This window comes from Toxoplasma gondii, chromosome V (genome assembly GCF_000006565.2).
Source record: "Toxoplasma gondii ME49 chromosome V, whole genome shotgun sequence".
Lineage (NCBI taxonomy): Eukaryota > Apicomplexa > Conoidasida > Eucoccidiorida > Sarcocystidae > Toxoplasma > Toxoplasma gondii.
In genome coordinates, this window is record NC_031472.1 from 3018356 (window position 1) to 3035966 (window position 17611).

The 17611-nt window shown below is 51.6% G+C and overlaps 2 protein-coding genes across 2 annotated transcripts in view; both read right to left on the reverse strand.

Moving 5' to 3' along the window:
* Positions 1–1238: 1238 nt before the first annotated feature.
* Positions 1239–4879, reverse strand: TGME49_283710 (longevity-assurance protein (LAG1) domain-containing protein; the record flags this gene model as incomplete). Its single annotated transcript, XM_002369079.1, has 6 exons — positions 1239–1407; positions 1997–2215; positions 2590–2827; positions 3335–3504; positions 3978–4030; positions 4700–4879. The coding sequence occupies 6 exons, from the start codon at positions 4877–4879 to the stop codon at positions 1239–1241; spliced, it is 1029 nt and encodes a 342-aa protein (XP_002369120.1).
* A 4315-nt stretch (positions 4880–9194) lies between these two features.
* Positions 9195–17611, reverse strand: part of TGME49_283702 (FATC domain-containing protein) — a gene marked incomplete at both ends in the record, with an annotated part of 33412 nt that continues 24995 nt past the window's right edge. The window contains 11 exons of the mRNA XM_018781906.1: positions 9195–9695; positions 10161–10298; positions 11422–11521; positions 12121–12237; positions 12827–12930; positions 13952–14089; positions 14511–14583; positions 14888–15000; positions 15586–15736; positions 16054–16232; positions 16694–17223. Of these exons, the coding sequence (XP_018637747.1) occupies positions 9195–9695; positions 10161–10298; positions 11422–11521; positions 12121–12237; positions 12827–12930; positions 13952–14089; positions 14511–14583; positions 14888–15000; positions 15586–15736; positions 16054–16232; positions 16694–17223 (2144 nt within the window). The remainder of the gene's footprint in view (positions 9696–10160; positions 10299–11421; positions 11522–12120; positions 12238–12826; positions 12931–13951; positions 14090–14510; positions 14584–14887; positions 15001–15585; positions 15737–16053; positions 16233–16693; positions 17224–17611) is intronic.

The following is a 17611-nucleotide window of genomic DNA, read 5'->3' on the forward strand; positions in this document are numbered from 1 at the left end:
GAGCGGAAAGCTTTAGTGCCGGAACGTCCCGGCCAGCCGTAGCGGTGATCTTTTGGGGGGCGGCAAACATTTCGAGTTTCCAGAGGCGAAAGACCTCTCTGCTGCTCGCGTTCGAGCTTGAAGCTGTGTGCACCACGCTCTCGAAGAAAACCTCTCCCGAGAAATTCGCGCGATTGCCTTCTCTCCGTTCGTTCGCGTCGCGCCCCCCACCCTTCAGAAAACAACGAAATCTATCCTAAACAAAAGGGTGCATTTTCTCTCAGCTCTTCTTCGACCAAATAGTTTTAGAAACCACAGAGACACTCGATTACCTGTGACAGCGAGTCTGAGGGAGCAAGAACGCGAGCTCTAATTTTCTGTAGAGGTCTTTTGAAAAACGCAGAGTAACTGCTACGTCGTGCTGGATACATGGACGGGTCACGTTTGTTTCAGACTCTCGAAGGCCTTCACCTTTTTGCGTTCTTCTCGCCCATGTGTATGCGTCTTTTTCTTCCACCTTGGTATTTTCTAAAATCCTTTGTGTTCCTGTGGAACATTTCTTACTCTACCTGCGCGGCTGCGTTGCCACACGAGTTGTGTAAAAGTCCTTTCACTGAAACTTGTTGGTTCGTACATGCACTGCAGGCCTCACTTCCGCGACTCTCCTTCAGGACCTGTGGGCGGGTGGGGCGGTCTCCGGTCTAGCCTGCAGTTCGAGAGAACGTGTGAGAGTTTTCACTTTTTTCAAGCGCGCCTGAGCCTATGGGGCGCGACTGCGTAGTGCTCGCGTCGCGCCAGGTTTCACATTCGTTGCGGTGAGCGAGGAGACAAGAAGACACGAAAAACTGACAAAGCACTCTCGTCTGTTCCTCACTTTCGGCAGGCCTCGGGGCGTCAAAGAACGGTATAATAAGACACACAAAAATGGACGCCGAAAAAGGGCCTTCCCTCGCCACCGTCACCAAGATCCACTCGCCCTCGTTCACTCCACACAGACTCTCTCGGAGCGACGCAAATCCCATTCGACATTAAACGCAGTTCCCTCTCCCCTTGCATACACCTTCTTTCTAGACAGCACCCTCCTCTTCTTCTCTCCCTCCTCTCTTTCTCTTGCTGTTCTCCTTTGCTTCACTCTTCGGGAGGCGCAGAGGCGCTACCTCGGGCCGCTTCGGGCAGAGGCCTGAACTGCGCTCTTCCACTCTCTTCTCGCCCGCGGCTGGTCCTTGTCGCCAACGCGTTCGCCTACACACTCTTTCCTTTTAGTGGCGCTTCTTGCTATCGGACTTCGAGGTACTCGCCTGCGCCATGCGCGGACTTCTTCTTCTCTCCACGACGCTCGGCTCCTCCTCCGACACTGTAGGGGAGTGCAAGTCCGACATTTGCCCGCTGGTGCAAAAGTGCATGCACATCTTCAGCATCAGGCCAAACCTGGCAAACGCATTTCAGAAAAACCAAAAGATGAGGAGTTCACAGATCTCAGAGAAACCAATAGCGCGTCCGACTCTACACATATACACAGGCATACGCATCTACGTCTGTTCACTACACTCAATGCAAATACCTACGTGGACACACACATATTTACGGATATTTGCATTCGTCTCCAGCTCTCCAGGGGGCTTCCTATCACATGACCGCACCTAAAAGTACCCTCTGACATAAACACAAATAATAATGTAAATATGTATATATATATATATATATGCAGACGTACGTATACATACATGAATCACATCTTTGAGGCACAAAAGGCCTGCTAAAAAGCAACAGCCTCCACATCACACACCTGCAGGCATCCACACGGAACGGGAAGGCTGCAGGGGCTCTACATACATATACATATATATATATATATTTATGGATAGAACGTCGCACATGTATCGATATGAAACTGGATGCACGTACGTAGGTCTATATCAATCTCTGTGTGTACATCGGAATCGAGAGACTTCTAGGTCTTTTTTGCATGCGTTGCGGTGTCTGGGTCCATGCCGAAAGCGAGGCGGGTGCGGCCTACCAGTAGATGTTCATGACGAAAAGGGTAAGAAGGAGACAGACGAAGAAGCCCCAGTCCTCGCCGTCCGCAGTGGCCTTCATGCTCTTCACGTTTTTGAAAATGGGGAAGAGCGCAGCGACGGGGAACGCAAAGAGACGGAGGTACCCCCAGGAGACGACGAGACAGGCGAACAAGAAAAATGTGACGACCTTGTGGCGGGTGTCAACAAAAACCTTGCACCTGCAGAGAACGAGTGGACGTACGAACATCGAACAAGCGCATGCAGATTATCTACGAACCCCAGTACGGAAATGCATGCAGGTGCGAAAGAAACATTTGTTTGTGTGCAGACGCAGGTGTGTAGTCATGTTGAGACACACACACCCAGAGGAACAAGCGTTTCCGACGAACATGAGCGCGGAGACATTGAGCGCGAGGGCAGCGCTCTATCCTGCTTCGTTAGAGAGTCGTCAGGGGAGAGCACTCTCGGTCCGCGGGGGGAGCTGTGGAGGACTCGCGGAAGAGCAACTTCGGCATCTGGAGCTTCCACCTCTCGAGAAGACGTGGAAAGGCGGCCGCAGTTCGTTTCGGAACTCACGCAGCAGTGGCCGTACCCACAAGAAAAGATGTCGCAGAAGTCATGGCAGAAGAGAATGATGGATCCGACCCTCAAGAAGTTGCCTTGGTAGGAGAAGAAGATGAGCAGCATCGCGCAGACGCACGGCAACAGCGTTTCGTAGAAGTCCGGCAGTTTCGGCGAGAGAAGCAAAGAGATGAAACATGCGACGTGGTACCCCGCGGAAATGTAAAAGTAAATATGCGTGAACGGGTGCGACTCTTGGTTGGGGTAATCTGCACGCAGAAGAAGAAAACGGCGCAGTTTCACGAAGACCGTCGAGAACAAACGCAGAGAGGGGACGGCGAGAAGATGCGAGAGAAGAAAGGACGACAGTCTCTGCAAACAGGAAAGGACTCGCACGGATGCACGTGCATGTGTGCACCAGCTGCCGCATGTCCTGTGCCTGTTTTTGTCTTTGGAAATGTCAACGGAGACTCAAACAGAGAGACTGACCAGTGAGCTCGGAAATCCCTCCCCCCTTCTTCCTATTTCAAATGTTCGCGCAGTCCTTCTTCCTTCCTGTCCGAAGCACACGGCTGCGCTCTGCAAGCCTGGCGACCCTCGACGGGGGTCGCGGCTCGCGGGCATCGAGAGCCAAGGAGAAGAAAGATGATCGACACAACAACTGAACGATACATGACGACAACCTCCTCCACCTCGTGTGAAAGATAGGCGAAGCACAAAGGACTGTGAGCGAAGCAATTCAAACCCAGACGGTGAACAGCTCGACTTCGCCGCACCTTTGAAAAGTTCGCTTTCGTCGCCCCTGCCGCCGAGGAGCTTCGGCCACCACGACTCGCTGTGGAGGTAGAAGAACGCAGCGAATGTGAGAGAGAGGAAGTAAATGGACTTGAACGCCATTTCCGAGAAGCGCCGCTGCTTCAGAGCAAATACCTGGTGGGCCCAGCGACTGCAGAGATCGCACAGAAATCGCGACACAGGAATGTGCAGGAGAGCTGGAAACCCGCGTCCCATTCCAGGGTGTACATACACATACACACACACGCGACTCGTTTCAAGCTTTTCACGAGTCCAGGCGTCTCTGGAACTGCATGCAAGCAGAGACATGATGAAGCGGCGCGGGTCGACAAGCGGAGAGCAAGACTGCGGAGCAGAGAGGAGAGAAAGTCGAGCGACGCAACAGACGACAAGCAAGAGGTGCAGCAGACGCAGACGAAGAAGAAGAGCAGGTGAAGCGAGAGAGCACTAGCGGGCGAAACGGCAGACGAACGAGGGATGCGCTGGAAGACCACAGACAGCAGATACTCGAGGGAAAAAGAGATCAAACGGGAGACACTGGAGAGACCTTTTCTCGCTTCCGGCTTCGGAAGTACGCAGACAAGGACCATGAAGACTTCTGTGCCTTGTCCAAATCCGTCTTACTCGCGAGGCAGCATCTTCTCTGCCAGCGATTGCAGAAGGCGGCGGCCAACGCTCTGGGAACAAAAGCGAATAGAAAAGAGTAAAAAACGATGAGACACCCGGCGAAACTCAGAGACAGAAAACTAGAGATGCCAAGGTGATAATCTTACACGCGCACATGAATTAAATACTTCCGACGCAGGACAAGTACATCACGGCGACGCGCGAGAGAAAGACACGCACAGAAAGCAAGAGATATGCAAGCAACCGCGCAAGAAAGCCGCGGGAGACATTGCTCTCCATCCAACCTTTCGACGAAAGACAGAGAGCAACTCACGTTGAAACAAGTACCTACTCCTTCCACGCTCAGCGACCTATTTACTCGTTTGCAACTCTGTTCTCTGCCGCTCGCCCCATCACTAAATATAAAGGTGGATGTATGCAGACTTCTCTAGATGTGGAGACTTCACGGACGTTTGGCAGCGTCCTATGCGTATGCATTCTGTGATGGAGCGCAAGATGGAGACTTCACAGCAGAAATCACCGAGTGGACAGATGCATGTAGGCTCGCGCTGGGACAAGCTTCATCTCTTCACACTACTTTAATCTTCCACCGACCGCCAAAAGCATTTAAAGACACATATATATATATGTATTTATGCATATACATCGATGGGTGCAGGGTCGCAAGGACCATGTACATGAATGTCTTTGTACGTAGATGCTGAAATGAATATGTGTACTTGAATGACGAGACAGGCTCCTGCGATGAGGGCCGAGGCCGAGACGACGTCATAGGTTCTCGGATAGGCGGCGAAAGTTTTCTGTCGGTCTGCAACGCGGTCCTTGATGTAGAAGAAATGGTACACGGACCAGGTGACGACGATTCCCAGAAGGAAGGTGAAAAACGGATCCAACTTCATTTTGACGGAAGTCGGGAGAAGAGACCAAAAAGAGCGAACGAGGAGAAAGAAGACACGAAGGGCGTTGCGAGAGGCAGAAGAAGCAGAGGTGCGGTCAGGCGCCTCGGGAGAAGAAGGGCAGAGCGAGGCCAGAGACGAAAGACCGATGAAGAGAACCGCGAGGGGGAAGAGACAGAGAGGAGACGGAGCTCTGGCTCGCGCGCGAGAACACGATTGACGGTTTGGAGAAGCAGGCTTCTGGCAGAGGGATCGACAGAAAAGAGAACTTGTGCGAGAAAGGAGGAAAGACACACCCAAGAAGGCCGCACTCGAAGATCTGTGTGGACTGCAGGCGGCGAGGCAACAGCCAGAGAAAGCGGGAGAAGGGCAAATGCCAGCAGCTGGGAGAGGGAAACGAAGCCCCTTCAGGCGCAACGAACTGAATCTTCGACAAAGAAACGTAGATTGGAGCTCCCGAAGCGGAGGAGACACGCGGAGAGGGCGCCCGGTTTCCTGTCGATCCGCTCGCCTCTCAATGTTTAGAGTGTGTGGATGTAAACCTTGGCCGACGTGGAGACGATTCTCTTCTTTTCGCGTCTGTCGTCTTCGCCGCCGACAAAAGCTCGAGAAGAACAAGAGAAACCGACGAAGAGCTGAAGCACTTGACAGAGACAAGCTGAACTGGAGTGCGCGAGGCGACGCCGGTCTGGCGGATGTGCAGAAGTATGAGGGGGAGGAGAAGGAGGAGGAAGGCAGAGAAAACGGAGGAAAAAGGAAAGGCAAAGAAGAAAGGCAGAAAGACGTTTGTCTACAGTTGGGGAAGTGCTCGAAACAAGACACATGAGACGCGGTTTCCTGCGTTTTCGGCTGTTCGTCTTGCGCGCAGGCGGTGTGCGCGAGTTCGAGATTAATAAGAGCGAGAGAAGACTACCCCGGAGAAGGAAAGGAGGAAAGGGACGAAGCAGGAAAAAGGAAACGACGAAAGCAAAGTCGCAGCGCGAAGGGAGAAAGAAGGGAGAGAAAAGGGAGAGAAAAGGGAGAGAAAAAGGAGAGGAAGAGAGGAGGGGCGAAGGAATGGGGGGTGTGTGAACTTGCAGCTTGTGTTGGAGGAACGACCTTTCCTGTCGGCACACAACCTTTTAAAACGAATGAGAAATTGGAACAGACAGCCTCTGAGGCGGACGACAGCCGCACAACTTCGCTGTTCAACGTGGAAAAGCGAACAAGAAAAACGAGACTGAAGGGAGAAATCCTTCGACCCCCCCGCGTTTCTTTTCTCTCTCAGGGTCGCCGCACACGAGACGAGAGTGCGACGACGAGAGAAGACACGCGCAGAAACACTGCTGCCAGCGACAGAGAGATTTACAAGAAAAGGAAGAAAATCCTCTTCGTGCGAGCCCATATACCTCGCCTGAAGCCTCAGAAATCGTTCGATAGAAATTCTTTGCAACGCAGATACGTGAGGGAGGAAGACGAAGCTCCGGCGAGAAGAAAGAAAAAGGCAGTAGTGTTGGGGTGTCTCCGATGAAGGAGAATTCTGCGGAGGTAAAGCGGAGAAAATGAAACGCGTTCGTAGGCAGCAGCGAAAAGCGTCGAAAAATGAAGGGCATCCCACGACGCAAAAATATGAAACAGTCCACTGAACTGCGGACAACAGTTCAGGCGACACTCGAACGGGTGTGGTTGGCACACTGTCGCGGAAAGAAACGTAGAATGCCGCAAAAAACCGTTTGCAGACTCGTACTCGTAGAGTGGACAAGCTGCTCTCGCCGCAAACGTTTTCCACTTCTTATTCGCGCCAAAAGCAGATCTCCACTGTTCGGACTTGTCTACTGGCCTGCGTTTTCAGGAACAGGGCAGAGGACGTCGTCGTTGTCATTTTAGAACTTCCTGTGTGCACGACGTTAAAGGGAAAGAACCTCTGGAAATCGCCCAGAACCCCTGAGCAACCACTGGGAGACTCATCGTAGGAGAGGAAGTGAGGCGGTTTCACTTTAGAACAAATGCGCGTCTTTGTCTTCTCGTCTCCACTGTAGACAGAACCATGTTGAACTGTCTTTCTGGTCATATGCCGATGGCTTCTGCCGCTGGGCCCAAACTGGCCGTTCAAAAGACGAAACAAATGCCTTGTTCTAAGCACTCTTTCTCCGGGATAAGGTGTACCTCTCCATGCTGTAACTGTGCATGGGCATTGAAACATGGAAGTTCGTGAAAACGAACCTTCCCAGAGGCGTTTGTGGAGACGCGCTGTCTGGACTGTTGATGCGCACTCGCGCTTCTTCGGTGTTTTGCCTCCGTTCACAAGTCAGTCCTCTGCTACACAAGTCGGTCCTCTGCTACACAAGTCTGTTTTTCTCCAACCGTAAGATGAGGGATCTGCCTGGGCTCCTGGCTGTCTCCCAGCCCCGCACAGATTCACTGGACTCCACCTGCAACATCAGCCTTCGTCGAAGGCGCACAGAAGGACCTGCACGTTTGGTCTGTTTCTTCACACAGTGTAGAAGCCGAGAGCGGCGAGCGAGTTTTCTCAACACTGACACCTTGACAGGTTCTGCTATTTTTCCAGTTGTTTCATACAGCTCTCGGCCTGCGCTGGACGGAACCACACGCAGCTCGGGCCACTGAAAACTGTCTCGAAGACGCAGGGAAACGGAAAAACCCGCTGGCTCCGTGTTCAAGGAATTCTGAAGCGTGCTGAAACAACAAGAGTCGCGAAGCTCGCCCATCTTGGAGTGAACCAAGACGCAACAGCGAGAGAAGACGACTCTTCAGACGGTAGGAGGATGAATCTTCCCCCGTACTGGAAGCACACTTTCCTAAGAGCGGACTACTGATGAGCTCCTTCTGGGGCGAATGTACTGCGAGTTGGAAGAAAGCCTGTGGCCGTTTCGCGGTACCGAATGTACTGCTTGCACTTTTTGTGGTTTCAGGTGCTGGTGGAAATACACAAATGACACTTCACCTGTCCAGTGCCGCAGGGAGTTCAAGAAAAAGCAGCGCGTCTGACGGGTTCGTCGGCCTGCTGGCTGCACACCGTGAAACGTTGTGTTCTGCTATCCGGAAAAATTTCGAACGCTCTGTTTGGAATTGTTCAGAAGCTCACTGATGAAGCAGGTGGTCAAAAAGATTCGCCTTAGATATTATTGATGAGACAGAAAGATTTCGCTGGTCTCTAACGCGCAAGACGGAAGTCGAATCATGTGGAGAAGACAAGGACCTCCTCCCAGAAACGACGCTGGAAAGAGTCGTGTGGGCTGCAGCAGAGAGTTGTCGCGATACATCGCATCCAAGTCCTGTTCAAACGGTTTTTGCGTCCTAGGTAATTCATCCCTGGACAGTGTGCGCCTCCGGGACCCCTGAGCTTCCGCTGAGGAATCCTCTGGTTGAAGCTTGTACCGTGACATGCAAGCGCACGACGCCTCTCATAAAGGAGACTCGCGTCCAGGCGTATTTGCACGCTGACACACACAGATGTCTGCGACTCCTAACAAATGCACCGCAAACGTTTCCAGAGTTCCTAAATGTGGCGAGAGTTCGTTTGAAATGAACGCAGATGAAAGTCCTGGAAACTCAACAGTTATTGCAGTCCGAAGACTGTCTGATGCGAAGACAGGAGTTGTGTGTGCCTTTCAGAAGCACAATCTCCCTTCGCTATTCCTAGAAAGGTCCAGCCAAACAGGCATATCTAAAACACAACGAACGACGCGCGACTTTGAAGCACGCACAGGCAACAAAGCAGCAACTCCTTTTCAAGTAGCCCTCTCCATGCCGATCTATTCATATATATTTATACACATGAAAATATACATATATATACATATATATACATATATATACATATATATATATATATATATATGTACATCTTTGCGTATATACGCATTTCCAAGAGGTTTCGTGCCGAGCACTGTTTGCACACTGAGAGGTCCCGTCTTTCTTTTCCCGATCCCTCCCGGTGACATAAATATCCACGAAAGTAGAGCATTACTCATTAAGTTCATCTCACAAAATGACGAATAGATACGTATATGTATATATATATATATATATATATGTAGACTTAAGTGTACTAATGGATACGGAGGAGCGCATAAACGGATGATTCCAGACGACTACGAAGCATAGACTGGTAGAGATTCCTCTGTTGATGATGACCACACGACGGCACCAGAGCGAAGTGAGCACCTCCGGGTTGGCGACTCCAGAATGACTTGCCTTGACACACAGCAAATCGTTTGTGTAGAGAGAGTCTCTTGTATGACTACGATGGTCCAAGGGAATGTGCGACCGAGTCAGCTCTTGGGGCAACGCGTGCATGCAGTGGTGTTTCTGATGCTTAGAGCCACGGAACCCATCCAACATACATTCTGGCTAGATTGTGGAGTTTCATGGCGGAGTCAATGACAGCATGAACTTGTTCTCTCACAGGCAGAGAGGCAGTCGAGCCTCCGTTATGGATATGCTCGGAAGTCGGTTCGCTTTCGCGCTCTCTCTGCTCTCCTTGATTTCCGCTGCCGAAGGTCGGGGCGCCTTGCTGGGCCTTCTCATCCATCTCCCCGCCCTCTCGTTTGCCGGTCTTTTGCTGTCTCTTCCCGGTCGCTGCGCGCATGTCGGAAAGAAAACTCGATGGAAAGTGAGGTGGCAGAGAGCGAGAGGATCCGCCGATGCCGCCTCGGAGCTTGTAGTCGATTTCCACGAGACTCTCGTACGCAATGCGCTCCCACCCTTCCTTCAAAGAATGCGAAGAGAGACCAGGTTTAGAGCCTTGCTTCCTCTGCAGCTGGGCATGGCGCGCGCCGGCCTGCCGCCACTCGATGAGGGGATCGTACACGAAGTTCTGTGAAAAAAGGAACAGGGGAGGAAGCAATTCGGTGGACATGGGAGAGGAAGACGCTCTAGAAGCGACGCAGCTAAAAGGAGGACAGAGAGCAAACAGAGCAGCTGCTGAAGAAGGAAAGAAATGGGGAAAACGAGATCAAGGCCGACAAGATAGAAACGCACTTCAACGACTACACCGCAAAGGATAGCAAACGTGAGAGACAGCAGTTGACTGAAGATAAGCTCGAGCGAACACAGTTTTTTCTTTGATTGGCGGGGAAAGAAACAGAGAGAGAGGCGACGAAGGACGGGACTCCGTATGGCGCAGGAAAAGGAGAGAGAGAGATGAAAGGTTGACGAATCAACTCGGGTGATTTGGCGAATGCTGTAGACCACAGAAAACGAGCAACGGCGGCCGGAAAAGAACTTCTGTGGGCTCGGAACAGCGGGAGGACGCCCGCGTACCCGTCCTTCTGTTCCTCACCATCAAAATCGACATCAGAATTTCTCGATTCTGTCTGGCGACGTCCATCGCTTCGACCGCAGCAACTTTGAAAGGTCCCTCGACTCCAGTCACTCCGAGACAGCTCACGAGGTTCTGTGTGAGGCGAAATGGAACGACCTAAGGAAAAACGACAAACGTCTACATTTCAAACTCTGACCACAGGCTCCAGGCTCCAGGTTCAGTTGTCCGATGGGCCTTGCAGGCGCGTTCTGAAAAGAGGCTGCGCCCTCGTTGCCTGAAAGGACTTGAGTTTTTATCGAGGTCGACCAACGAGTCGAGGGGCTGGTGGGCCGGATGACGACGACCCAGCTACGCGCTACTCAAAAAACAAGACATCTACACCTGGGAGACCAGGCGGAAGCCGCGACTCTCTCATGGCACCTGTCGCCATGAGAAACAGCATCAACCTACATCCATCGCGCACTGGAAAGAGGTAGAGAAACGTCACAGACACCGCCGGCAACAAAGTTGTGAGAGGGTTTTGGCGCAGAAGCGCCACCTCAAGTGTGCATGCCTTTGCAGACGCCGCCTTGTCCCTATTTTAAATGAAGCTTGAAAAAAAGAACGAGAGACACGACAGACAGGCGTTCACGTCTGCGTTTACCGGATTCAACTTCTATATTCGGTAAAGGGACATTCGGCGTATATTCAAACGAGTTACATCTGTTCGCAAGATGTACAAAAACGACAGTGGTCACCCTTCTGGTGCGAATGTTAGTCTGGAGCAAGGCGAAGGAAACTGGAAAAGGACGTTCGTTCGAAACAAGTCCATGGAAAACCTAAAATTATCAGCTGGGATTGGGGGAGGATGCGGTGAAGCGTAGCGGCTTTTGCTTGAGAAGAAAAAAAAGAGTAAGAGAACATGACAACGCGAGAATCAAACCTAGAGGACAAGAATGACCTGGACACCCGTTCAGCAGGCATCTCACACTTCTCACTGAGTCAGGGTCGCGAGCAGAGCCACCGAAACACAACATGCGAGAGTCGAGAAGAAAAGGAAGAGAATCCCGAGCAAATAGCGCGACCAGGCGATCGGTTTCGAACGGATATGAAGCGAACTGGGGAGAGAACAAGTAAGAAAGCCAGTGCAAGAACGAAACCACGAACTGGAGACTGCTGAGTGTTTACAGCGTCCGTCATTGAAGCGCCACTTCGGACGGGAATCATCTGACTCGCATAACACCATCGAAGCTTGAGATTGATGCTGCGTGCAACGAGCACTGGCTTCTCAGTTCTGTACCTCAGGGACAGGCAGCGTTCGACCTTTCTCCAGGAGACAATCGAAGTCGACGTGCATGACAGAGCCGTCTGCAGTGTCGAGGAGAATGTTTTCGCCGTGTCTGTGGGCGAGAAAAAAAGGGCGCAAGACGACTGGTCGAAGCAGACGCGAAATCTGAAGAAGACGCGCGAACCCGCTGGATTCCTCTTGGGGTGTATCCTCACGAAAAACGATCGGGAAAGAAACGGACGGAAAAGGAGACTGAGCACCTCGGGATCCATCCCCTCCGCTTCCCTGTCACTCATGAACATGCAGGTTGAAACGTGATAATACACATAGACGCACAGGCCACCAGCGTACACCCTCGCTTCACTTCGTTCGTCTTTTCTCCTGCCCCCTTCCCCTTTCCATCACTCGTCAATCGAACAACTCGCGCAGCCCCCCTCAGAGTCCTTCCAGCTCGCTAGCCAACCTGCACTGTGTCCGCAAACACACACCGAAGCGGGGAAGATAACGAAAGATTTATGTTTTCACAGGCACATCCAAGGCATCAGAAACATTTGCTGCGATACCTACGCTTCATAACCCAGCTACACTACACGCATGCATAAATGTATAAGCGTATATGCCAACAAATATAAATAAATATATATATATAGCATCAGGGGACTAAATTCCTGGGTGTGCACGCTTAGGTTTGAGAGGGCGTCTCGTGCTCACCTGTCGCCGAGGCCAATGATGTAACCGAAGATCGACCAAAGCGCGAGAGTGTGGGCGTAGTTTTGTCTCGCGCGGTACCAGCGCGCAGGGTCTTCGTTGAACCAGTGGAAAAACAGTCTGCTCGTGCAAAGGCGTTTCGAGTGTTGAAAAAGCAGAAAAGGCGGAAAGCCGGAAATGAAGGTCTTGTGCGGACCAAAGAAGGCAGAGGAAACCGAGATGTGTGTGCCCGTTTTGCGGCATAAGAAAGCTGTTTCGTGAGATCGGCATGAACTCCGCAAGCTCGTGGATACACAGGCAAGGGAATGACCGGTTGGAAACACACGACAGGGAGACTCGTTTGAAAGGTGCAGGACCCCACATCAACGCAAGGACCTCTGCTTCCGCAGCGGTAGAGAAGACAGAGTCCACCAAGACGCAGAGAGGTACGCATGCACACAAGTAACGCATGTATATGTGTGACGAAGCCACACGCATGCACTTTGTTCAAACATGCATGAAAAAGGAAAATTTGGAGAGCTTGTCGATCGGGATAGAATTGAAGACAACCAGACGCGCGTGCTCGAGAGCGCACTCCACCTATCAGAGAAGCGAGCGGGGAACGCGTAAGGGGGGGACGCGATGCATGCGCATATATGTTCGGCGTGTATTCAGAGGAAGAAGAATCGTGGCTGCAGATGAGTGAACTGCCATCACCTCGTCCTCCTACCTTTGCATGACGGGAGGCAAGCGCCCGAGTCCCAAGTGCGTGAAGATGCGGTAGCACTCTTGGTGATCGTGTCGCTCTTGAGCTCGTTGAAAGGCTCGAAAGAACTTGGAAGAGAGGCAAACACAAGATAGTGAGGCAAAGGGTGATTCGTATGGACTCGCGTAAACGGATACACGAATAAACGGATACACGAACGCACGCTTGGCTCTGCCCTCCAGGAGACGCTCAGCAATCGTCCGGTTCAGAGGTAGTCACGCCGATACGACTGACGACCTGAGCGCTTGAGGACCGTTTTCTCCGGCTCTGAACTGCCCCGTTCATCGGTACGCCTCGAAGCGCATGCAGCAAGGTGGGCACAGACGCGAGAGAGGGACGGAATACAGGCGTTCCGCGGAGACATCGAACACACGAGAAGAAACAAGGCTGATGAAGACATGAAAAAAGAGACAGATTAGAAAAAGAGACGAGGACACAGAACAGACCGGAGTCAACACAAGGAGAGGGTGCAGAGAGAGTGACGGCGACACACGACGAAGGAAATGGCAAACTCAATAGAAGTGCAGATCCAGGTAGGGTCACTTCTGAATCCAATAAAGGGACTCAGGCAAGGAGTTGTAGCGACCGAAACAAACATGGCAAGATCACAGATGACTGAAGCACCCTGAGAGAGGAGGGAGACGTAAAGGCCTTCAAGAAGGGGATGGAGTTCTCCACATGCTTTCCTGATTTCGTCTGCACGTCTGCGGCGTCTTTTCTTTCACTTTGTTTTCTCCTATCGCACGTCGTCGTTTCTGCCTCCCTCTTTCTTCTCTTCTCCCATGCCTCTTCCTCTTCTTTTCCACGCGGACGTCGCTTCTCCAAGTGCTGGACTTCAGCATCCTACGACGGAAAGTTATTCCATAAAGGCTTTGGTCTAGGCGCAGGATTTGGATCCCTGTTATCACTCGTAATGGAAGCATGTGTGCGTCTCTTCACCTTTGCAGGCTTCCACGTTCCTGTTTTCGCCTCCCGTTTGAGGAGGAAGAAACTATGTCTGATGCAGGTGGTATTTTGTCGCATGGACAGATGCTAGGCGGGCATGTGCTCCAACTGTTTTTCGCGGACCAGCGTCGGCATCTGTCTTACCTCTGTCGATCGCTGTGCGAAATCAGGAACGCTCTCGCTGTAGAGAGAGGAGACACACCTCCGCATGGTGGTGAGTCCCTCGACCCACTCAATCATGCCCGATACCTCGCTCAGGGTGACGACGCTGAAGGTTCGGAGCTGCGGCAGGAGAGTCGGCAGGGAGTCGGGGAGAGGCAAAGCATGCACGTGCAGAGAGACATGGACGCGGAGAAACGCGAGGAAAGCCGGAATCTGAAGGACTCTGCGACCCGACCATCCCGTTGTTGCTTCTGTCACAGGCTGCGTACAAACGATGCTGACAGTGCGATGCCTCACACGAAAAGGACTGCGAAGCAAAGAAGGATGGGGAAAGCCACTCTGTCGAAGTTACTGAAGGGGATAGAGACGGGTTGTCTCCAGACGCGGACGGTTTGCCCAGTGAGCGAAAAGAGATTGGAGAAACGGTTAAGAAAGGCCGACTCAAACAAAGACAAGAGACTGGAGGGAAAACGATGCGGCAGACACGCGAGACTTGCGGCTGAACAACAGGGTGGTTTCTGAGAACTGCGAAACTCCTCACTCGAAGGTTCTTCGCGCGACATGCAGGGTCGTGAGCTAGCAAGACATTCACGTTTTCGGCGAGGTCCATCGTCCTGACAGAAAGCAAAGGCAGAGACCCAGCGAAGAGCAAAGTGAGGACGTCACGGAGACAAAAATCGACTCTTAGAAAGGATGGCAATCGTGAGACGTCGCAGCAGAAGGGAGGGATGAGACGGAGGAGTCGAATTAAAAAGGAGAACGAATGCCGAGCTGCACGCACACAACCAAAACGGATACGAGGAAACCCCACCACCGTTCCCTGCTGCCCAAGAACGAGACGCGACGGAGAGAGATGCTTGAAACATGTCACGCTCACAGAAAGGTACAGAACAGAAAGAGCAACTGCGCGAGCGTTACCTGGAGTCCTTGCGGAGATCTCCGTGTCGTTCGTTCTTGACGAGAAACGAGTACGTCCGTCCATCACTTCCCACGACAGTCACTTTCTTCGGTCGCTGTTTGCTCGGGAAAACCTAGAGAAACATACATTTCCAAAGCGACTCACACCACAAGAAACTCTCCGCAGTTCGCACCCCCCCCCTACACGCACAAGTAAGTGTACGAGCACAGACGCACAAGTATAAACTCGTGTTCTAGATAAGCGTAGATCTGTATAGTGGATACATCTTTTCCTGTAGTCCACCTGTAGTCCCGAACCCCCCCAAAAAACATTTCGAAGGAGCCTCAGTCACGGACACCGCTCAGCGTTGCCATCCACAGACAAAACTCAATACATGGATACATGAACATGCATCGACAAACGTATTCTCCGTGTGTGTATGTGACTATGTGGGCATGCGTAGACATGTATGTAGAGATACGTATGTTGGAGGTGACAGTCTCGCTATGCGTACCTACGTTCCTAGGAATGTGAAAACGGACAAAGATAATCGCAGACTTTGAAGGACGATTTGTCCGACAACCTTTGAGAGCTATCTACAGAAGGCAAAAGTGGATGTTCGCGCAAGGGAACGCAGAGACACTTGCATTTTACGGCCAATGCCCGAGTCCATTCGCAGAAAGGTTGACAACACGCTTGCGCGCGCCTTTGCATTCACCTGCATTTCTGGGGAGAGAGAAAGAATCTCAACAAGAGACTCGACGTCACCAACGTCGCCTGGGGACAGGCGAAGATTCGCCAGGGTAGGCAGCGCCACTCTCGGCAAAGGCGCAGCCAGGCTCGTCGGGTCAGAGAGAGACTGCATCATTCTGAAAAGGAAACGAACGAAGAGTGTGCGGCGGACATGAGAAAGGCGGAGAGCGCCGAACGAGACGTTTGAACCAGGACGCGTTGGACGAAGATGCATGCACAAAGCGCATGGGAAGAACATTCTGGAAACCGTATAGAGGACACCAACGCAGACATTATAAGGGTATAGGTATCTCTCTCTCTCTCGCGTTCTCTCTCTTTTACTCTATCTGCATATAGGGCTCGCCATCTCTGTCTAGCTACACTGAAAGGAATGACAATGCAGATGCTGGAGACAAACCTGCTCGTGGAGCCACCAAGGAGGCTCGCGTCTTACTCGTAGAGCTCAGCGTATCGTTGATTCGCATGCAGGGCATCTTCTTTTCGAATTGCTTCGTCCATCGCGACTCTGTGGAACTCCCGGACAAAGACGGAAGCGACGCGGTAGACGTCGAGGACTCGAACGGTGCCTCCGGTCGAACAAGCTGCAGAGGACCGCTTCTGGATTTCCGCTGCCTAACATAAAAAAAAAGTTAACCAGCGAGCAAACACAGCACCCACAACCAAGACATCCATATATATATATATATATATATGCATCACTTGTGTATCTCTGTGTCCCCTTATATATGCCTTCATCCCGACGGACGGAACTCTATCCATGTAGATACATATATATATATATATATAAATACAGTTGCATGCACGTATGTTCGGATGCAAGCCACCGTAGGTTGTTTGAAGTGTGTTCTATTCGATGCGTGACTGAACGGGAGATCCTCGAGACGGTGTCTCCGGCGAGGCACCTACGTGCAGACTCCGCCAGAGAACAGCAGAGAAATCTTTCGCGGACACACATAGCGCCTTCGCCTTCCTTTCGTCTTCCTGTGCGTCAGTCCGTTTTCCTTCGCGCGACGCATCGTTCGTTACAGGATCTTTGAAGCTGCGTCCGTCTGACAGCTTCCCTTTTCGCTCACCCGATGGACGATGGTTTCCAGAGTTCGCAGCATGCTTTCTCGCCTTTCCTTCTCGCGGGCAACTGAGTTCGAGAGGTTGACGAGCAGCCACATCGTGCGCCATGGGAAGGCCGCCATGAGCTTGGCAAGCAGATTTTCGCAGACGTCGCGACCGAGCAGAGGGTGTTGACATCGACAGGCGACTTGCGGCAGCGCGAGGAACCACAGCGAGAGCGAGACGCGGCTGCCTTCGAGCTCTTCGGCCGTCAGAAGACGCGACAGGTGCGCCGCGTAGGTCTCACACGTTTTGCGGTCGAGGCGGGTGTGGGGTGAGATGAACGTCGAGGGAGTTGAGAAAGTGAAAACGAGGGCGCAGATTCGGTGAATGCTGTGGTGGTGGTACAGCGACGCGTGATCGTTTCGCACCTCCGCCGGGAGAGAAGAAGACGAAGGCGGACATGAACGTGAAGGACCCCGCGAAACAGACAGACACGCGAGAGCCCTCAAATAGAGACGCACCGCCTCGCACACCAGGAACGGAAGTGTCAGGCCTGACATCCGAACAAGAAAGATGAACTCAGAAACAGTAAAAAACGAGGTCATATCATGCACTAAAAAACCAAACTTGTGAGGTGGGACGAGAAACCAAAGAATCGACACGTCACGTATGTAATCAATTTCCAGACACGATATCCCCGCAAGTGGATACAGAGATAATCCTGTCAAGCGGAAACCAAAGAAATATACATACATATATATATATATATATATATATATGCATATTTATGCACCAATAGAGGCAGCAGAGTGATACATCGACATACAAAACAAATACATATCTATATCGGTATATCTATCTATATATCTATCTATCTATATATATATATATATATCTGTATATATATATATATATATATATATATATATTTACATATATGA